General features: G+C 41.7%; 1 protein-coding gene across 1 annotated transcript in view; it reads left to right on the top strand.

Moving 5' to 3' along the window:
• Nucleotides 1-5,427: 5,427 nt before the first annotated feature.
• Nucleotides 5,428-22,790, top strand: part of smarcd1.S (SWI/SNF related, matrix associated, actin dependent regulator of chromatin, subfamily d, member 1 S homeolog) — a 30,635-nt gene continuing 13,272 nt past the window's right edge. The window contains exons 1-5 of the mRNA XM_018250171.2: nt 5,428-5,718; nt 13,487-13,677; nt 14,556-14,598; nt 14,713-14,835; nt 14,919-15,041. Of these exons, the coding sequence (XP_018105660.1) occupies nt 5,563-5,718; nt 13,487-13,677; nt 14,556-14,598; nt 14,713-14,835; nt 14,919-15,041 (636 nt within the window). The 5' untranslated portion in view covers nt 5,428-5,562. The remainder of the gene's footprint in view (nt 5,719-13,486; nt 13,678-14,555; nt 14,599-14,712; nt 14,836-14,918; nt 15,042-22,790) is intronic.

A 22,790-nucleotide genomic window follows, 5' to 3' on the forward strand; every position in this document is an offset into this window, starting at 1 on the left:
TCCCCATCTCCCGACCTGCCACTAACCATTCAGATCAAATAAAGTAGAAAAGAACAGATCAGCCGATGTTCTGCCCCTGACAGCAATCGTACGAAAGTTATGTCTGACAAAACTGGTGACAGTCTCCCACTGAAAATCGTACAATTGGCAATACATGCAGAGATATTATCGGCAGCCGACAGAAATCTTTTAACCTGTCCGATCGACCAAACGACCGATCTCCACCGGACGAAAAATGTCGGGACTCTCCACACACGGTTCGAAAATCGTACGAATCCTCGTTTTGTACGATCGGATCTTTGGGTCTATGGCCAGCTTTAGGCTAGGGCCAGAAAAGCGGGATCTTGGCCTGAGGAGAAAGACGGGCAAAGAATCCATTCCTCTGCTGCTGCTCTGCTCTCAATTGTGCCTGCACCTAAATACATTACCCCGGCACAGATGCAGACAGACAATACAATGGATATAAGTGATGAAACACAAGATTTTACATTTCACACCGAAATCTGCTGCGACTGCCTGCACTAGGCACACTGTGGCAAAGGAGGGGCAGACCAGTGACAAAATGTGGATGGGACTATGACATCACTGGCACAGCAGGAAGATCAGGGAAGGAGAAAAGGAAGAGGAAATGTATGTTTGCAGTGGATCAGTGGCTTAAGGGGCAGGCACAGGTACTGTGTTTCTCTACAGGACAAGATTCAGCTTGTCTGGCCCTAGCCTTCAGGTGGCCACATACAGGCCAACCATACAACCTAATCGCCCAACTGGGCCACAGACCGAATGGACAGAGAGTGTACGAGGAGCCACAATAAGGGGCATATTTATCATGGATCGAATTTCGAAGTAAAAAACTTTGAAATTCAACCATCGAATTTGAGTACTTTGATAGACAAAGTATTTTTTCCAGTGAAAACGGCCGTATTCGATTGAAGTACGAACTAAGTAAAATCGTATGATTGAACTATTTAACCCTTCGAATCAAACGATTTAAAGAGACAGTACTTCAATTTTCGAGTGGTCAAATTTTCGAAGGTTTTTCAATTCGAATCTAAGTCAAATTTGTCCTATTCGATGGTCGAATATCGAAATTCGAAGTTTTTTCATTCAAAAATTCACTTCGACCTTTGATAAATCTGCCCCTAAGTATGGGTACCTTCCTATTGCTAAGATCGTTCATGTAGAACGGTATTAGAAGGAAGAGAAGAGCTGTGGCACCTTTTTACTTCTGCATCTGCCTCTGTATCACAAACTGGTCAGTGTGGTGCACAGATGAAATGTTCCAATTATGGAACCTACGCATATTCATAATATATGCAAAACACCTTACATGTACCAGTAATGGCAGCACAAAACTTCGTTTTGTTCAATATTGGTGGTACATGTATGGCAGCTTTAAACATTTAAAGGGATCCTGTCATCGGAAAACGTGTTTTTTTCAAAATGAATCAGTTAATAGTGCTACTCCAGCAGAATTCTGCACTGAAATCCATTTCTCAAAAGTGCAAACAGATTTTTTTATATTCAATTTTGAAATCTGACATGGGGCAAGACATTTTGTCAATTTCCCAGCTGCCACTGGTCATGTGACTTGTGCCTGCACTTAAGGAGAGAAATGCTTTCTGGCAGGCTGCTGTTTTTCCTTCTCAATGTAACTGAATGTGTCTCAGTGGGACATGGGTTTTTACTATTGAGTACTGTTCTTAGATCTACCAGGCAGCTGTTATCTTGTGTTAGGGAGCTGCTATCTGGTTACCTTCCCATTGTTCTTTTGTTTGGCTGCTGGGGGGAAAAAGGGAGGGGGTGATATCACTCCAACTTGCAGTACAGCAGTAAAGAGTGATTGAAGTTTATCAGAGCACAAGTCACATGACTTGGGGCAGCTGGGAAATTGATAATATGTCTAGCCCCCATGTCGGATTTCAAATTCTGCAGAATTCTGCTGGAGCAGCACTATTGACTGATTTGAAAAAAATTTTTTTTCCCATGACAGTATCCCTTTAAATGTATTGATCCATTGCAGGCTATTGTTTAAATTGTGATTTACTTCATCTTTGGCTGTGTCTCTGTTCTTCAGTATGTCAGAGAAGGAACTGTTTCTTGTGCACTGCCAGAGGGGGCAGCCCAACTAACAGGATATATTGCAGTTTAAACTATAGGAATATCTTCTGTCTGTCAGAGCTGAGCATCACTCTCTAACATACTGAATGTATGCAAATTTGATCATAATGAGGTGATTTAAATAATTATAAAAAAATATAATCATCTAATGCTGCAATTAATTCTAAATTTTCAGCATTAATTAAAGAACAGCTTTCCTCCTGTCTTTATTAGTGAGTTAGACAGACAGTACATCTCTTCTGTGTGCATATAGTATATAAATGGATTACCTTTGTCTGAAAGGGTTTTGCCTAATAATAATTAATAGCTCCTGTCTCATGGCTAAATCAAGTGCAACAATAATGCGCTGTCCACAAAAACATGCTCTACATTTTTGGATTCCTCTTGGAATAAATCCTAATGAGCTATGGGCTTTTTTGAGTCCGCATTAAACAATTTTAAGAATTTTATGTTCTCTTGTAATGTCAATTCCATCAAATCAAATGCAAAGAATTACAAGCGCCACGGGAATTCAAATATTCTCATACCGTTGGCTGCAAGTTAGAAAGGGAAAATGAAAATATCTCCCTCTACTGGCAAGCTTTGGGTTTTAGGACTTATAACTATTGTTTCTCACACATCAATACTATTAGTAATATTGTTTCTTTATATAGCACCAACATATTCCACAGCATTTGACAGAGATAATACATCAGAAGAAAAACCAGGGAAAAACTACAGCAAATCAGAACTATCTGCTAGTGTTATTTATTGCCACAACACATTTCAAGCACCACACTCTTTGTCTAGTGTAGAGGTGTCCAAACTACGGCCCACGGGCCAAATGTGGCCCGATATACATTTTTAATTGGCCTGCAGCAATTGGATCCAGCAGCTTTTTCTGGCGCATGTGCAGCAGAGGCTCTCGAAGCCGCGCCCTCTTGCTCAAGTTTCAAGTTGTGTGAAATGAGTAGGCAGTCTCTGTGCGCTACTTGTATGATTATTTAGCTGGTCTCATTGCACAACGACCTCCTCTTCCCTGTGGGTTCGTTAGACCAAGTCTAGCTATGTACCGGTGTTTGAGCTCTTTCCGGCGCGCAGCCCACCACCATAAACAGCTTTCTGCGCTTGCAGTCATTAATGGTGAAACAGGGGAGCATGGTAAGAATGTATTTCCCACACGATATATCTCTAGGTCACCTTCTAGTTTCCTAAGTGCCCTTCTAGGTCTGGTGTCAGAATGCTGAGGTGTATTAATCTGTAGACAGCAGTAAGAAAATACCGGGGTCTCTCCTACCTTGCAAACTGTAATGCTTCACCCAAAATAATTTTTTTGTCTAATGAATGAATATTATGCAGAAAACATGAAAATATTTTCTAAATTGTATAGGGAAAGTTGGTCATAATTATATCTATATTTTTTTCAGTACGCAAAACAAATTTGTTTGAATGTAGGAACCATAATCACTGTCAACTGTGTAACATTTAGAGTATTTTGACCCTTACTGTGCTCTCTAAGAAAAGCACATCCCTCAAATACACCAAATCTTAAGTCACAAACTCGAGTGAGTGGCCCGGCTGTTTGTGTATTTTACTGCATATGGGAAATAGGACACACCGGCACAACATGGGTAATTCCAGCAGGTACTGCATATGGCCCTTGGTGAAAAAAGTTTGGACACCCCTGGTCTAGTGTAATACAATGAGGGAACAAGGAAACATTTAATGAAATGAACAGGAAGTAAAGCAATAACACTCCACAAGAAAGTCCAAAAATAGTTCAAAATGAACAATTTCAAATTGTGAGATACTGCCTCCAGATAAATTGAGGATTATTTCAACAAAATGAATTTGTCAAAAGAAAGGCTGAGGTTTTCCCGATAAGGATATTTCCATAATTTGGATCTTCATATCTTAAGTCTACTAGAAAATCATGTAGTTAAGTTACATAGTTATATAGTTTATAACTGATGACATCAGAACTCAGCGTTTATAAGGAAATAATTTACAAGATATTCATGGCTTTTGTGTATTTATAAACCTATTATTCCAGACCTCTATTACAAGCTGTACCACCTGTTATTTAACAGTATGTGTAGGATCAGCCAACATTCTTTCATATTGTTCAGGGATATTTAAATGTCTACATGCCTCCTGGATGTACATAGTATTATTCAGGATCACAACTGCATAACCCATGTCTGCCATATGTATGATAGAATCATTTTGAATAAGGGAACACATTTTTCTTCTTCATCTTCTTCTCTTCGGTGTTCTTCAGGAAGTAAGTGCTGTATCGGCACATGCACAATAGGAGCAGTCTTTGGGTTTTTGACAACTGTGAATGCGACAAAATTGCCAGATCTATGTAGGGTAGGGGTTTTTTTTATAATCAAGGGTTTGGTTCTTCTTTAAGCGTGAAGCAGTAGAGGGGGGCGGCAGCAGCCATGGAATCGCTGCTTATCGGTTATCTACTGTGTATGCTGTGCCTTTTCTCCTTTTTCAGCTTTGAATAGCTGCCCCCATGGCTACACAGCAGGACAATCTGTGCATAGGGTTGCCACCTGGCCGGTATTTTACGGCCTGGCCGGTAAAAATGATGCTTGAGCCCAATGTTATTAATAGGGAAAAAAGATAAATATATAGGAAGGCCGGTATTTTTTTCCAGAAAAGGTGGCAACCCTATCTGTGTATAGGGTTGCCACCTTTTCTGGAAAAAATACCGACCTTCCTATAGTCCTGACGTTTTTTCCTATTAATAATATTGGCATCAAGCATCATTTTTACCGACCAGGCAGGTCAAATACGGGCAACCCTATCTGTGCATAACATTGTCATTACTTTAATACAACTTTGTTTATTTTGTTGGTGTTACTGTTCCTTTAAAGCAAGCAATACCACAGGGAACTAATTTCTGCATAAAAAAGGGTTTTATTAAGGCGTGCCCTCAAACACTGGAAGTCCATGCTCAGAATTTTAGTTACACAATTCTGTAGAATGCTATAAAAGGCAAGTGACAGCCACTAGCAAGACGACTGTCACACTTCTCTCTTCAGACATTATTAAGCACCACGATTTTATCTAAATATACGCGAAACAACCCCATTGCCCGCCTTTTTATAGGCTCAAAAGAAGCTCAATTCAAAGTGAAACGGCGCCATCTTTGAGTGTGGAAAATAGATAGCTGAAAGCTTCAGATGAACAACGAGAAAACAAAATATGACCGCTAAAGCAGGCCCTGTCACATTGTCATTTACCATCATCTAAAATGGCCGCTTCAGGCACTGTGACCTTCCAGTGCCGCAGACACCATAGGAGCAGAGTTGTTGCCACACCTAAAATGGCAGACGAGAGTTTCCGCTTTTTCCCTGTTGCCGGCTTACTGCACTAACGCCACCACACTAGGAGCCTCTACCACCTTCTGTGACACGGTACTTCCGGTTCCGGCCCCATTGTTGCAAAGCGATGGCGGCGCGGGCTGGATTCCAATCACTGACCCCAGGGGGGTCCGGATCAGCTGCGGCTGCTTTGGGTCCCGGGACCCCTGGCCCAGCTGTAAGGATGAGTCCTGCCCCCGGGCAGGGGATATATCGTTCTCCGATGCCTGGAGCTGCTTACCCGGTAAGAGAAAAGCATGGGGGATGTAGCGTCTCTGGAGGCCATCATTAAGGGGGAGGGGGAGATAACGGAGTGTGAACTGACCATGGGGGATGCGAGCAGCCTCTTTCCACATGTTGGATGTTCCCTGGCAGCATCTTATATTATATATATATATGTGTGTGTGTATCTTATGGGCCGCACCTTGGATATCACTGACTGGTCCTATCACATTCCTTCATGAACTGGGGGAGGGGCAGGGTTGTCCGATCTTCAAAAGTAGCCCAAAAATAGCACAATATGTGCAAAATAAGTCTAATAAATATATGTGAAAATACGCCTTTTTTCAAATTTTTACTTATTTACTAATCTTTCCATGAAGCAAAATACTAAAGATTCCCCATCACCAGGAGGTATAGGGACCTAATACATATACAGATTCAATAAATATTGCTAAAACTGCTCAACCTCTAGACATTTTGGCGGCCAGCAGATTTTTGCCCCAACATTGTCTGAAAATGGGAAAAGTCGCCGGAAAATGCGAGAATGCTTAAGGGCTATTCCACACGGGGAGATAGCGACGCGTTTGCCTCGCCAGGCTTTTTCAGGCGACTGTTGAAAAGCGCATCGCCTCGTGTGGTTAGCACAGGCGTTTTTACATAGGCGCCCATACAAAACTGTCGCCTGCGCCGGTCGCGGCGCTTTGTCGCCGCGACCGCAAACGCGTCGCTATCTCCCCGTGTGGACTAGCCCTAAGAGTGACGGGAGACTGGGGTACACAGGCCAAAATCTGGTAACTTCAGACTTCTGCACAAACCAGTCCCATTGCATGCTGGGTATTGTAGTCTTATAATAAACTTGGCAGCTGTCAAAACTACATTACCCAACATGCATTGGGAGACACAGAATTGGCACATTAGGGCAACAAACTTTGGCTGGTAGCCAAAGGCCCAAAAAGTAGCCCAAATCTGTGCCTTGGCTAGTTTGTACTTTCAAAACCAGCCTGGGCTTTAAATTAGTAGCCCAATTTGGCTGGAAACCTAGCAACCCTGGGGAGGTGTTAAGATACCAATTGGGCACTCCCATTTACTTCATCCTATTCACTTCTACACAATCCTTATTTTTTTTTGTGCTTATTAAAATGAAAATAATTCTTAATTTCATGTCGAATGCATTCCATGTGATTTCAAAGGTATTTGTGAATTTCATTGCTTTTCAAAGTGGTATCTCTGTTTACATTACTTTTTCTGCACTCTGGGTTCTGACTCCTGAAACACTATTCGAAGCCAAGCCCATTAGCAGACCTGGTCGAAATGCAACTCTTGCTACATTGTTTCACGAGTCGGAACCAGAAAACAGAAAGGCAGAAATAATCTTTTCTGTTACTATTTCAAAGCTTATGTAAATTCTGTGAACAGCTGAAGTTTTGAAGCCAAAGTGTCACTTACTCTAGTGATTTAGCTCAGTCCCCTTTTTTTGCTTGTTTTTAATGAAAATAGCTTTCTACCTTGCCTTATACTGGGCTTAATGCAGTAGAACCCCCATTTCACCTATTCAGGGGACCAGAAAACAAAGTGTAAAATTTAAAAAAAAAAAATCTTTGAAATGCATTCTATTTATGGGACCACAGATAAACAGTTTGAGGGCAGAGACACACTGCTATTTCGGGAGATTAGTCTCCCCGAACTGCCTTCCTGCCAGCGATTTACATTCTAGCCTGTGGGAAGGCAGTTTGGGGAGATGGCACTCGGAACGCTTTGTTTTTCGAAGTTGCCTCACGCGGAAACTTTGGAAAGCCAAAACGATCCAAGTGCCACATCCCGCCAGCGATTTTCATTCTAGCCGGTGGGAAGGCAGTTTGGGGAGATTACTATCCCAGCGACAAATCGCTTCTGCTTCAGGCGACTAATCTCGAATACACTGAGCAAACAGACAAAACATAGGGGTAGATATGGACTCAATGGGGAAGTAGATTAAGGGCAGGACTCCATGAGCGATTTTGTCACGATCCGACGCGCTGCAACAAAATGCATGCAACAACAAAAAAAAAAATTGTCGGATTGCGACAAAATCGCTCGTGGAGTCCTACCCTAAGATGCTTCATGATGTGGATCTCTGGTCTGACCTCTCCTGATGTTTCCCAGCAGCATGGGACACACGGTCTTGTGGAACTAGCAGCACAGCCCATGTTTACTTGTTTTTCGGGGTCCCAGTGGTTTCCAGGCCTCCCCTTAAACTGCAGCGCTGGAAAGTGTCCATTAGTATACGGGTAATAAACCTAACTGTACATGGACTGTTATTATTCAAATTGGCTGTTTTGGAAAAACATATGTCAGATGTCACTCCAGTGAAAGGCCTGCACTGACCAATAATAGTTCAGCACCACACGAGTGATGTCCTGTTTGGCCCAAAACCTGTGGGACAAGTTGTTAAGGCAGATCTGGGCCGACTTCCTCAGTAAATTGCCGGGTTGGGGACAGGCTCAGGTTGAGCTCTTCCTTCCACTCTCCCCATCTGTGAGGTAGACTGTCTGTAGCCTCTATTTATTTATAAGCATGTGCCTGCCCCTGCCCTCTCTTGTGTTGTCAAAGATGTGCGGCTTGAATGTGAGTCTATAACTAGAGTTGCCATGCCGAGTTGGGTTGGAAGGGCTTCACCTGGATATCACTACACCACACTTAAGGTGGCCGTACACGGGCAGATAAAGCTGCCGATATCGGTCGTTTGGACCAATTTGACAGCTTATCTGCCCGTGTATGGGGACTTCCGACGGGTCTTCCCGATCGATATCTGGCCACGATATAGATCGGGAAGGTTTGATTTTTTACCGACCGACCCTTCGGAGCCCCTTGGCACATCGTAATTCGATCGTTCGGCGATGTCGCCAAACGAGCGAATCTTTGAGTCTATGGCCAGCTTTACACAAAATGCTTATAACCAAGAGTATTATTATTGGAACATGGACACCAACAAATAAAACCGTTTAAAAGTTAATGAATATAATGTACTTTTGTGCTGCACTGGTAAAACTGGTATGTTTGTTTGAGAAATACTATTATATTTTAAATAAACAAGCTGCTGTGTAGCCATGGGAGCTGAACAAGGAGAAAGGCACAGGATACACAAACGTATCTGTTCTCTACTGTGTATCCTGTGCTTGTATGGCTGCCCCCCATGGCTACACAGCAGCTTGTTTGTTTAAACTATAGTAGTTTTTCTAGCAAACACTCATTTTACCAGTGCAGCACAACAGTACATTATATTGTCATTCCGTTAAAATATTTCATTTGTTACCGTTCTTAAATAAATCTTAAACCACCATGTCGCATAGCTGTACAATAATATACCAAAAACAACTGATATCCTATACAAGGGGTAAAGCCCGCCTAAAAGACTAGCAAAAATCTATTAATTAAAGTGATAATGTCATGGCAAAACATGTTTTTTTTTCTCAAAATGCATCCGTTAATGTGCTGATTCAGCAGAATTCTGGACTGAAATACGTTTCTCAAAAGAGCAAACATGCATGGGGCTAGACATATTGTCATTTTCCTGGCTGCCCCCAGTTATGTGACTTGTGCTCTGATAAACTTCAGTCACTCTTTACTGCTGTACTGCAAGTTCGAGTGATATCACCCCTCCCTTTCCCCCCAGCAGCAAGAACAATGGGAAGGTAACCAGATAACAGCTGCCTGGTAGATCTAAGAACAGCCCCCAATAGTAAAATCCAGGTCCCACTGCGACACATTCAGTTACATTGAGTAGGAGAAACAACAGCCTGCCAGAAAGCAGCTCCATCCTAAAGTGCCGGCTCTTTCTGAAAGCACATGACCAGGCAAAATCACCTGACATGACTGCCTACACACCAATATTTTAACTAACTAAAAAAAAAAAAACTTGCTGGATCAGGAATGCGATTGTATATTTTAGAGTGAATTTACAGTGTAATTTAATAATAAAAACACCATAACTCTCGTGACAGAATCCCATTATCTATCACAGGATAGAATGGGACAACGCTTAGAATAACAATTATAGTTACAATACCTCTTAACACCAATGAGAATTTTCTATCAGCGTTGCTTAGAATTACAATATATATATTTTTTATACAAGAACATTTTATTGCAATCTTTAGCATATCTATTTAATTAATGATATAGCCTTTGCTCCAGTATTACTACCTTTTTGCTCTTTCTGTTATATTCAGCACCGCCAGTCCCTTTTTTTTTTTTTTTTTTTTTTTTTTTTGAATTGTTCAGTGTAAAAATAAAAACGGTGTAAATAGATAGACTGTGCAAAATAAAACATGTTTCTAATATAGTTAGTTAGGCAAAAATGTAATGTATAAAGGCTGGAGTGACTGGATGTCTAATATAATAGCCAGAACACTACTTCCTTCTTTTCAGCTCTCTTTATTCAACATTTGTGTTTTGAAGTTTTTGAGCTAGAGTCCTGCAGCGGGTCGAGTACCCGTGGGTTAACCGCAAAAACCTGCGGTACCTTGCGGATATAGTCGCGGGTCAGGCCGCGGGTCTTCTCAATAGCGATTTTTACTCCTTTTTTTGATCACTCCTACTTCCGATGGTCACTTGCAGTTTACATTGACAGCACTTCCTGATTCTTGATGGTCAGCGGGTCCGGGTTCTGATAAGGTACTTGCAGGTCGAATAGCGGTTGCGGGTACAGGTCGGGTTCCAAAAAATAGACCCGTGCAGGACTCTATCCCCAGCTCTCTGCTAGTGGTTGCCAACCCAAGGCTCATTTGAGGTCAGGCTCACATCTGCTTTAAAGGGAATTTCAACATCATTTTTTTACCTAATAAAAGAAACCATAATTCTAAGCAACTTTGTGATATACATTCTTTACAATTTTTTGTACAATTCTTTGCTATGGTTTTTTTTTACTTATTTATAAATGTTATTAAACATTTATATTATGCTATTAAAAGCCGCATTTGTCTGTCACTTTCTGTTCTCTTCCCTGAGACTGTTCATACCATGTAAGACAAGGCAGCTGCAACATTGTTTAAAAAGTAACAACCAGGAGTTAAGCTGGCAATAGAGGATTCGAACGATCGGATCTTTGCATCTATGGCCAGCTTTAAGCAAATGCTTCTTTCAATAGCAGTCGTTTTTATTGATAACTTTAAAATCACTAAAACATTTTAATGTATATTGGAAAGTTGCTTAGAATTGTTTCTTTTATTAGGAAAAATTTAATTTTGGGGTTGACTTGCCCTTTAACTCCACATGCTTATGGTCGCCAAAGAGCTGGCGGTAATTACATCAATTAGCCCAACATGGTGACCACAAACCCCACTGTGTTACCCTATAGGTATGGGCAGAAAGGGCAGTATTTGGGATTATTAACATGTATTTACAAAGCACAAACATATTCTGCAACGCTGTACACATTGAACATACAGATTTACACCCAAAAACAGTCAATAACCAATACAATAGGTATTTGGCTCTGGTCAAATGAGCTTGCAAATGTATAGATGGCTTTTCTTACCCTATGGGGCAGATTTATCAAGGGTCGAATTGAAAATTAGAATTCTAGATTTTTTTTTTTTTTTTTTTTGTTATGGTCAAAACTGTAATTTGACTAGGTAGTTATTAAAATTTGATTCAAGTTTTCTAACAAAAATTCAAATTAGACTTTCGAGATTTATCATACTATAGCACTTTAAGAACTCAAATTCGGCTATTCGCCTCCTAAGACGTGCTGAATTGCTGTTTAAGTCAATGGGAGAGGTCCAGGGATCAATTTGGAGTTGTTTGCGGGCTTCCTGGCATTTGAGATATTCACATTTTTTAAAGTCGAATCTAATTCGATTCGAGTTATTGGGTCGATTCAATTCATGCAAGTTTCAAAAATTAGATTTTATTCATTAATATAAGTGATTTCTGGTGCCCTAAAAAAAACTAATTTACAGTTGGAATGTGGCTTCTGTATGAAACTGCTGCCCATAGTGCATTTCAAAAATTAGAAATATGTAGAAATAGTCCCTAAGAAGATTCCCATACAGTGGCAGAAATTTCAGATTGACAGTGATTGGCCTGTGTGGTTCCAAAATAATCCTTGAACTCAAAGCCACTCTGTGCAACTGAATGAAATGCTCTACATGTACCATTAGTAGTTTTACTTTCCAAGCACTATAGCAGTGGAAGAAAACAAAGCAAGCAAACCAGTTTAAAGATAAAGCTCCCTTAAAGGAGAAGGAAAGGTTAAAACTAAGTAAGCCTTATCAGAAAGGTCCATCTAAATATACCAGTAAACCCCCAAAGTAATGCTGCTCTGAGTCCCCTGTCAAAAGAAACACTTAATTTCTTTCCTTCTATTGTGTACACATGGGCTTCTGTATCAGACTTCCTGCCTTCATCTTAAACTTCATTGCCCTGGGCAAGAGCATGCTCAGTTTGCTCCTCTTCCCCCGCCCCCCTCCCTTCTCTACTGTAATCTGAGCCCAGAGCAGGGAGAGACTCAGGCAGGAAGTGATGTCACACCATGTTAATACTGCAGCTCCTATCCTAAAAAAACTGAGATTCTAGAGCTTTTTACTCAGGTATGGTAAAACATTCTACAGAATAAATATAGCATTCTAGCTTGCACTATTGCAGCTAATCTATTGGCAATAAAATGCCTCCATAGCTTTCCTTCTCCTTTAAAGGAGAACTAAAGCTTAAAGCGGACCTGTCATCTGCACGTAAAAAGCTGCGCAATGAAAGTCCTTTGCAAATTAAACATGGAACACAAATTATTTTTTTCATTAAAACATCCATACCTGTTATAAAGGTGTTTAAATATCTGAGCTGTCAATCATATTTTGCCTGCCCTGCCACTATGTCTCAAGCATAGAGGTGGGGCAGTGAATCACTTTCCATTCAGCACTTCCTAGATGTCGCCGCTCTCCCCACATTCCCCCTTCCTTCCTCAGGCTCTATACTTGTGTAGGGGATTGCACATGGGCCTTAGGTACAAGATTTTGGGGTGATGCATAATTTTTCTTAATAACAGCGTTCACGAAATGGCTCCTGCCTGTGTGCTGTGATTGTGTAATTCCACGACTGAAGGAAACAAAATTAAATAAATCTAGTGTAAGTAATGTTTATTTTGCTCAACTAACATGATGGAGAAGAATCTGGAATTTCTTGGTGTGACGGTCCCCTTTTACTAAAGAAGTAGCTAGAAATGTTGTATATTATGTTTTGTGCTTCTGTACCAGCCCAAGGCAACCACAGCTCTTTAGCAGTAAAGATCTGTGTCTCCAAAGATGCCCCAGTAGCTCCCCTTCTTCTTTTCTGCTGATTCACTGCACATGCTCTGTGCTGCTGTCACTTACTGAGCTTAGGGACCCACTCACAATATACAGTACACATAGAATAGAAATGTCACAATATAAGGCTGATCGGTAATTAATACAGATAATTACTACGTGGCAGCACAGAAACCAGTGCAATTAGCATCAGAATTTAATAATCAGCCCTGTAGCATCATCTTATATTACAGGCCAACCTCATTTTCTGCTTGATAATTTGTGACCCCTAAACTTAGCTTCTCAACAGACACTTTCCAAGATGGTGACCCCCTGTGACAAGTTTAAAGTCCCGTATCATTGACAAGCCAACACTTTAGGCTGGTGCAATAAGTTCAGTACATAACATAGGGGTTAGTTCTCCTTAAAAAACAATATATGATAAAAAAAAAAGTGATGTATTTGAAAGATGTCCGTTACTGTGTAATTAAACCTGATTTTACATTGTGTTTTTTTGTTTTGTCTGTGCAGAGACCAGGAATGCTGCCAGGTAGTCGAATGACTCCTCAGGGACCAGCAATGGGCCCCCCTGGTTATGGTGGAAGTCCAGCTGCTCGACCAGGCATGGTGCAGTCAGGCATGGACCAGTCTCGGAAACGTCCTGCACCTCAGCAAATACAGCAGTTGCAACAACAACAGGCTGCTCAGAATAGGAACCATAGGTAAAGTCTTGATTAGTATGACTTTAACCTTTGTAGTTAATTATTTCAAAGGGCCTATAGGGTATACCACAGGCTTCTCAAAATGCATGCCTCACAATTTATCTGCAGCTTCAAACAGGCAATTGAGCTCTAAATATTCTGTGCAATCCCTCTATCTGTAGGCGAGTGCATGCCCAGCCTATCATATGAAATATGTAGTTTGGAGATACTTGGCTAGTGTACAGTGCCGGATTATTCAAGTTTTTTGTTCCCTTGTGGGGTGCGGGGTAGTTTCTGGGTGTTTAATTGATGCTAATGCGCCGATTTATCAAAGATTTTACTGAGCGGTTAAAAACAGTAAAACATCCACAAGCCTTTTAGATCTACCAGTTTATCTGATTTATTAAACCCTCGTGTGATTTGCATCCGTAATTCATATTTTCAGTGGGATTTTGTGCTCAGCACTGTTGCTCCAAACTGAGCTGGAAGCTTTTCTTTCTGTTGCTTTCCTATGAATTATTGGCATATTTATCAGGCAGGAAAAAAAGAAAAATCCCATCCATTGTTGTCCTCTCCCTTCAGTATAATCCAACTGTTGTCCCAGTGGCCAAACAATCAGCTCAACTTAATTTTGCCCAGTACATGGGTATTCAAATAAGCAGATCTACCTGTGTAGTTGATCCAATATGTGTATTGGATTGGCTTAGCTAGAATACAAAGAAATCAAATTAAATTTGATAAGCGAATACGGCTTTTTTCCCCCCAGCTTCTCAACTGTCCGTTTAGTAGTTCAGCTTGGTATTTGTTTTCATAACCATTCTTCTAAAGACCCAGAGTTTAGAAAAGACTAAAGTGGTACCATGGATGGCTATAAGTGAGTGTTCTTTTTCTTTGTACAGTGCTAAGAAGAAGAAAATGGCTGATAAGATACTACCTCAGAGGGTAAGTACTTGAGAAGATGACCCCATAGTTGGCATTTTACATTTTAATAAAATCGACCCCAAAGTCATATTGTTTAAATGATCAAAGTCTTTAGGATCCTATTTATCCCCACAGATTAGGGAACTGGTACCCGAATCCCAGGCTTACATGGATCTCTTAGCATTTGAGAGAAAGCTGGATCAGACCATTATGAGGAAACGGCTTGATATTCAGGAGGCTTTGAAGAGACCAATAAAGGTATTCCTGACAGAAGTGGGGTTATTTGTCATATTTTGTTCTTTGAAATAATCTGTGCTTGTACAAATATCTGCATTTTATAGCAAAAGAGAAAACTTCGCATATTCATTTCCAATACTTTCAACCCTGCCAAATCAGACGCTGAAGATGGAGAGGGAACGGTTGCTTCCTGGGAGCTGCGGGTGGAGGGCCGTCTCCTTGAGGATGTGAGTACTGAGCAACAAAAAAATGTTTCTATTTGTATAAAGCAATCGCAGGTTACAATATGTATGACTTTCTCTGTAAGTTTATCACTTCAGTTGTATTGCACTATTGCAAGAAAGATTCAGTTTTTCCCCACAGTGAAAAGGAGAACTGACTCCTGTTAAATTGTTTAAAGGCAAAACAAAGATAAAATCAGTTTTGATGCCAAATGTTAGGCACAAGCACCCAGGGGCGATCCTGCCCAATTTGCTGCCTGAGGCGGCCTTTGTTTTTGCTGCCCCCGCCTCCTCCACGGCACTCACGTTCAGCGCCGGACCGGGGGGGGGGGGGTCCACGTCACTAGTTCAGAGAGCGCAATTGGGCTCTCTGCACTAGAAGAGCCGAATTTCCGGGTTGAAAATGGGAAATTCGGCTCTTGGTTACCAGGAGCGGCATTTGGCGGAGCACCCCTTACATGATACCCTGCTGCTCCTGGTCATGGAAAACTGCGCCAGCCTGGAATACTTCTGTAAGAGCAGTGCCCGATCTTCTTACTTTACCTTCTCTCCTAGTCCGGGGCATGTGCAGTAAAAAAAAAAACATAAAACAGGAGTTTAAGAAGTTTTTTTTTTTTTTTTTTTTGATTGTGAATGCGCCGGCCCAATTCCATTGAGCTATTGAGAAGTGCAACAAGATGTTGGTTTATGGTTTTCCTACAGAAAGGCCATTGGCCAGTGCAATTTTTAACAACCAGGAGCACTGGGGTATCGGCTAAGTCAGCGGACCCCAAACTTTTGGCCTGGGGACCAGTGTAGAGCCAAATTTATTTTGCAAGGGGAGGGGTCGTTGTCCAATTCTGGAGCGCCAGTGTCCAATTCGGCACACCACATTAATTGTCCCCTAGGCTCGGCGGCCCAGTTCAAGACTGTCCGTGGCCGGGTACTGGGCCACAGCCTGGTGGTCGGGGACCCCTGAGCTAAAATTGCTTTCCATCTTTTTTTTATTATGTACAGTTTCCCCAAACTTTTAGTTTAAATTTAATTTTCTTGTTTCAGTCTGGCAGCTCAGTGATCTAGGAGCATTTAAACTGATACAATTAGCTACATTTAGTTGATGCATTTCTTAGTAGGATCTATGAGGAATATTAGCAACTATTGTATCAATTCTAATAGCTGCCTTTATTTAAACTCAGGGATTCTGCTCAGCAGGGGCAAAATGTATCTTAAAGGGATACTGTCATGGAAAAAAAATTTTTTTCAAAATGAATCAGTTAATAGTGCTGCTCCAGCAGAATTCTGCACTGAAATCCATTTCTCAAAAGAGCAAACAGATTTTTTTATATTCAATTTTGAAATCTGACATGGGGCTAGACATTTTGTCAATTTCCCAGCTGCCCCTGGTCATGTGACTTGTGCCTGCACTTTAGGAGAGAAATGCTTTCTGGCAGGCTGCTGTTTTTCCTTCTCAATGTAACTGAATGTGTCTCAGTGGGACATGGGTTTTTACTATTGAGTGTTGTTCTTAGACCTACCAGGCAGCTGTTTTCCTGTCCTTCACATGGCAGTGGGCACTAACGGGTTAACCCCCCTCGTCATGTGACGGACAGGAAATACCTCATCAATAAAAGCCTCCCTAGCCCCTGATACGTCCTCTTAATTTTTTCCTGTCCCTCGTCATTTGTGGCTCACCCTCGAATCCGGTGGATCCTGGCTCCATCCACTGATGCTGCGGGACAATGCATCATGCCTTTAGTGAGTCCCTGCAGGGCCTCTTCCTCCGGGGCCGTGGCCGTTGTTGCCAGCCGGCGCCATAAGCCGCAATGCTCCGCTTGGGGCGCATGCGCAGTAAGACGCCGGATCATCTGGAGCGCAGCCAGACGGATGACGTCATTTCCGGCGGAATTCAAGCACGGATAAAAACTGGCGTGCTCCGCGGGTCTCCCCGCATAAATTATATGTTATTAATATTATGGGCACTGTTTTTCACAGGCATTCCCCTGACAGAAGAAGATATGATCAGGGCAGAGAAAGAAGCGAAGGGAGAAGTAAATCCTCAAGGAAAGAGTGTCTCTCTTGTGAAAATCCAGCACTTTTAAACAAAAAGCTGTGTCAAGAATGCCTGAATCAATTAGCAAGCCCATCTACCTCACAAGAGGTCTCATCATTCATGGATTGGATGAAAGGGAAAGTAGATCAAACCATGAACGATATGGTTAACAAAGTTACCGAAAACGTTTTATCAAAAGTTTCCTCTCACGCTTTGGAAAGAAGATCTTTGACCATAACAAGTTTGGATGGCAGACAGAATGTGTCCTTATCGGATTCCCCCATTTCAAGTGACACAGAGTTATCTCAGAATGAAGCCGAAGACCGGGAAGAATTTTCTTTCAACATTGAGCTTGTGGAACCTCTAATCACAGCCATGAGGGAAACATTAAAACTAGATACATCCGCTAAAACAACGGAAGACAAAGACCTAATGTTTCATACAGCCTCAAAAAAATCAGCTGTTTTTCCAGTTCATAAGGTAATTAATGATATGATAAATAAAGAATGGAACACTCCAGATAAAAAATCTTACACTAACAAAAGAATAAAGAAAATGTACCCTTTCAAAGATGAGGAGATTAAAGAGTGGAACACAGCTCCCAAGGTCGATGCTGCTATTACTAGGGTCGCTAGGAAAACCACTTTACCAGTAGATGAAGGTGTATCTCTACGTGATGCTATGGAAAGAAGGCAGGATTACACGTTAAAAAAAGCTTACCTGGTGGCAGGCGCCTCCTGTAAACCGGCTATAGCCATTACATCCTTGGCAAGAGCAAACAACATTTGGATCCGAGAGATTGAAGAAGCTTTAAATGAAAAAATCAGCAGGGATGAAATCTTAAAAATGTTGGAAAAAGTAAAAGCAGTAAACGACTTTGTTTCCGAGGCTTCCTTAGATGGAGTTATGCTGGCTGCAAAAGGCATGAGCCTTGCAGTTGCAGCTAGAAGATCATTGTGGTTAAGACATTGGATGGCGGATACACCATCAAAACACAACCTTTGCTCCCTCCCTTTTGAAGGAAATCTCTTATTCGGTCAAAAGCTGGATAGCATAATTTCAAAAGCTTCGGCAGGGAAATCCTCTTTCCTGCCCCAGGATAGAAGAGGACAGGGAGACAAAAGGCAACCTCCAAGACCATCAAGGGGAGCTTTCAGACAAGCTAGATCTTATAGACCGGGCAGAAATTTCTCCGGGCAAAATTACTGGAAAGGCAAAAGCCAGTTTTTTCAACGTAAAGAAGACAAGAAGCAGGGGAATCCAAAAAACTTATGATGGTTTGCGAGCCCTACAGCATCAGGTTGGCGGAAGACTCCTCGACTTTCATTCTGTTTGGGCTCACACAATTTCGGACGAATGGGTAACACAAATCGTTTCCAATGGTTATTGCCTAGAATTCAAAAATTTCCCTCCTCCAAAATTCAAAAGTTCAAGAGAACCAAAAACCGAAGAAGCGAATACAGCCCTAAAGATGGGCATTTTACGACTACTAGAAGAAAAAGTTATTCTTCCAGTTCCAATACAAGAAAGGGGAAAAGGCAATTATTCATCAATCTTCCTAAGAAGAAAGACATCAGGAGACTTCAGAATCATTCTGAACTTAAAAGAATTGAACAAATATCTGACAATAAAGAAATTTCGTATGGAGACAACTTCCTCAATATCTCAAATGCTGAAACCAGGAGATTGGATGGTGAGAATAGATCTAAAGGATGCTTATTTACACATACCTGTGTTTCCAGCTCATCAGAAATTTCTAAGGTTTTGCATTCGAGGAAAACATTTCCAATATGCGGCTCTCCCGTTCGGCCTAGCCACCGCGCCAAGGACTTTTACGAAGGTTCTTGCTCCACTACTAGCACACATCAGAACTTTGGGAATAGAGATATTTGCCTATTTAGACGACATTATGATCAAGGCCTCTTGTCCTTTGATTCTAAATCATCACACTCGAACCGTAACAAAGATCCTTCAAGATCATGGATGGATACTAAATACCGAAAAATCTTGTCTAATACCAACTCAAAACTTAAAATATCTAGGGTTTTACCTAGACACAGTGAACTTCAAGATTTTTCTTCCGACAGAGAAAGCAGAAGAGATTCATCATCTCATAACCAAATTCACAAAGTTCCCAGTCTCTACAGCCTTAATATGCCAACAACTCCTAGGAAAGTTAGTGGCTACAAGAGATGCTGTAAAATGGGCTCTATCCCATATCAGACCCCTTCAATCAGAATTCTTGAAGCAATGGAACAAAACTCAAGATTCTCAAGTCATTCAAATCAGCCGGGCAGTCAGAATCAGCCTAACCTGGTGGAAAATTCAGCAGAATTTGTTAAAGGGGAAATCTCTCTTATCTCCTCAGTGGCTACACCTGACCACAGATGCGAGCAAACACGGATGGGGAGCTCACATAGAACACAAGTCGGTTTGGGGAAGATGGAAATCTTATCAAATAAAGTATTCATCGAACTGGAAAGAGCTTATGGCAGTCCGACTAGCTCTCCTGAAGTTCAAAAAAGACATCAAAGGAAAGGCGATTATGGTGAACTCCGACAACATGACCACAGTGAGATACCTGATGAAACAAGGAGGCACAAGGAGCCGATCCTTACTTCAAATTGCTCAACTTATCTTCCAGTGGGCGGAAGCTCATATATCAGATCTTGCTGCCCTCCACATACCAGGGAAAATGAATGTATGGGCAGATTGGCTCAGTCGGAACCCTCACCCAGGAGAATGGGAACTAGATCAAAATATTTTTATCCAGATAACGGAGATTTTGGGTCTACCAGAAATCGATCTGATGGCCACATCAATGAACAGGAAGGTTCCCCTGTTTTATTCCAGGTTCAAAGACAATCAAGCCCGGTACCAAGACTGCTTCAGAATTCCATGGAACTTCAAACTTGCTTATGTGTTCCCACCAATCCCCTTGATTCCCAAGCTTCTCAGGAAAATCAAGGAGGACAAAGCAGAGGTAATAGCAATTTTACCTTGGTGGCCCAGAAGGATCTGGTTCCCCCAATTATTCAATATGGCACAAGCTCCCCCACTCAAAATCCCAGTACATCAGAATTTATTGAGACAGGGGCCTCTTCTGCATCCAAACCCGAGAAGTTGGAAATTGACGGCATGGCGACTGAAAGGTTAAACATGGAAAACCTAGGTCTATCTCATAGGACTATAAACACACTCCTAGCAGCCAGAAAGCCATCTACTTCCCAAAAATATTACAAAATATGGGAAGTTTACATAAACTGGTGTGTCAGCAACAATAAATCCAGTGAAGCAGCATCTCAGGAGCAGGTTGTGGAATTCTTGCAATCCGGCTTAGACAAAGATCTGAGTGTTTCCTCATTAAAAGGGCAAATTTCAGCTTTATCAGCCTTACATGGAGAGTCTTGGGCATCAAAACCTCTAGTATCCCGTTTCTTTCAAGCTTTAAGAAGAATAAAGCCCAAAATTAAAGAAAGAGTTCCGCCTTGGGATTTGTCTCTGGTGCTACAAGCTCTAACACAAGAACCTTTTGAACCTTTTGACACAGTTCAGCTAAAATTCACAACTTGGAAGATGGCTTTTCTTCTAGCAATAACATCAGCTAGAAGAGTAGGTGAAATTCAGGCTCTCATAGCCTTGGACAGTCACCTCAGATTCATGGATGATTGTGTTATCATGAAAACTCCACAAAATTTCATCTCAAAAGTAGTATCAGAGTTCCACATGAATCAGGACATTGTACTACCTACTTTCTTTCCTTCACCCCAAACAGAGGAAGAAGCTCGATGGCATAACCTTGACATAGTGAGATGCCTAAAGATTTACCTTAACAGATTAAAAGACATCCGAAAGGACGATAATATCCTTCTCATCCCTTCAGGCTCGAAGGCCGGCTGCAAAGCTTCAAAGCCTACAATAGCCAGATGGATAAAGTCTTGTATCTCAGAGGCTTACAAAGCTAGTGCAGTGCAAGTCCCATTAAACATTAAGGCTCATTCCACCAGAGCGGTTGCGACATCCTGGGCTTTCCATGCCCAAGTTTCGACAGAGGATTTATGCAGAGCGGCAGTTTGGTCCAGTGTCAACACTTTTATAAAGTTCTACAAATTAGACGTCTGGGCAGAAAATCGTTCAAAATTTGGAAGATCCATTCTTCAAGCAGCTACCTTAAATGAATAAATATATTTGCATTAGCCCGCCCAAGTGTTATCCTTTACTGCTTAGTAAGGTCCCGTTAGTGCCCACTGCCATGTGAAGGACAGGAAAGAGGAAAATCTTATCATACTTACCGTGATTTTCTTTTCCTGGACTGTAACATGGCAGTGGGCAACACTTCCCAGCCCTTAAGGGGAGATCATCGGTACAGAGAAAAAATTGGAGGACGTATCAGGGGCTAGGGAGGCTTTTATTGATGAGGTATTTCCTGTCCGTCACATGACGAGGGGGGTTAACCCGTTAGTGCCCACTGCCATGTTACAGTCCAGGAAAAGAAAATCACGGTAAGTATGATAAGATTTTCCTCTATCTTGTGTTAGGGAGCTGTTATCTGGTTACCTTCCCATTGTTCTTTTGTTTGGCTGCTGGGGGGAAAAGGGAGGGGGTTGATATCACTCCGACTTGCAGTACAGCAGTAAAGAGTGATTGAAGTTTATCAGAGCACAAGTCACATGACTTGGGGCAGCTGGGAAATTGACAATATGTCTAGCCCCATGTCAGATTTCAAAACTGAATATGTAAAAATCTGTTTGCTCTTTTGAGAAATGGATTTCAGTGCAGAATTCTGCTGGAGCAGCACTATTAACTCATTCATTTTGAAAAAATTTTTTTTTCCCATGACAGTATCCCTTTAATACTAAATGTATCAAATTAAAACAGTTACAGAGTTGGCAACCCCCCCCCCCCCCGAGCTGTAGTGATGAGTGGGTCGAGAAAAGCTCGACCTGTACCCACTCGCCCCCGATCTGTGTCCGCTCGCACCCAACTTCCTTGCCTCCTATAAAAGCAGAAGCAGACATTGTAAGCAGGCAGAAGAGCTCAACCCAAACCTACCCGCAAATGGGGCATCGAGGTCGGACCGAACCGCCAGTATCGGATTTATTTAGAAAGTAGCCACGCCACGTATGTTTCCAAAGTGGAGATTCACAATGGATAGCCAATGGAGAGCAATCGAGTGATGTTTTCTTCTGCTGTAGCTGAGATTAATCATGGGTGAGAACCGCCCCTTTTCTCATTGCCCGTAAGAGATTAACTGGGAGCCTTATTATAATTTAAAGGGATGCTGTCATAATTTTTATGGTGTAGTTTGTTTTTTTCTAAATTACACCGTTTATACTACAAATAATTCCCTCTAACATTTAAAACTTTATTCCAGAACCAACAAGTGTAACTTTTTAGCTGTAATATTGGTGTGTGGGCAGCCATCTCATCATCATTTTACCTGGTCATGTGCTTTCAGAATGAGCCAGCACTGCACGATGGAACGGCTTTCAGATAAACTATTCCTACTCATTGTAACTAGAGGAGTCGCAGTGGGACATGGATTTTTACTATTGAGTACTATTCTCATTCTACCTGGGAGCTGTTATTTGGTTACCTTTTTATAGTTCTGCTGATGGGCAATGGGGGGGGTGGTATCGCTCCAGCGTGCAGTAACGTTTGTCAGAGTACAAGCCACACGACTGAGGGAACCTGAGAAAGTGACTTGTCTAGCCCCATGTCCGATT

Source organism: Xenopus laevis, chromosome 2S, assembly GCF_017654675.1.
Source record: "Xenopus laevis strain J_2021 chromosome 2S, Xenopus_laevis_v10.1, whole genome shotgun sequence".
Lineage (NCBI taxonomy): Eukaryota > Metazoa > Chordata > Amphibia > Anura > Pipidae > Xenopus > Xenopus laevis.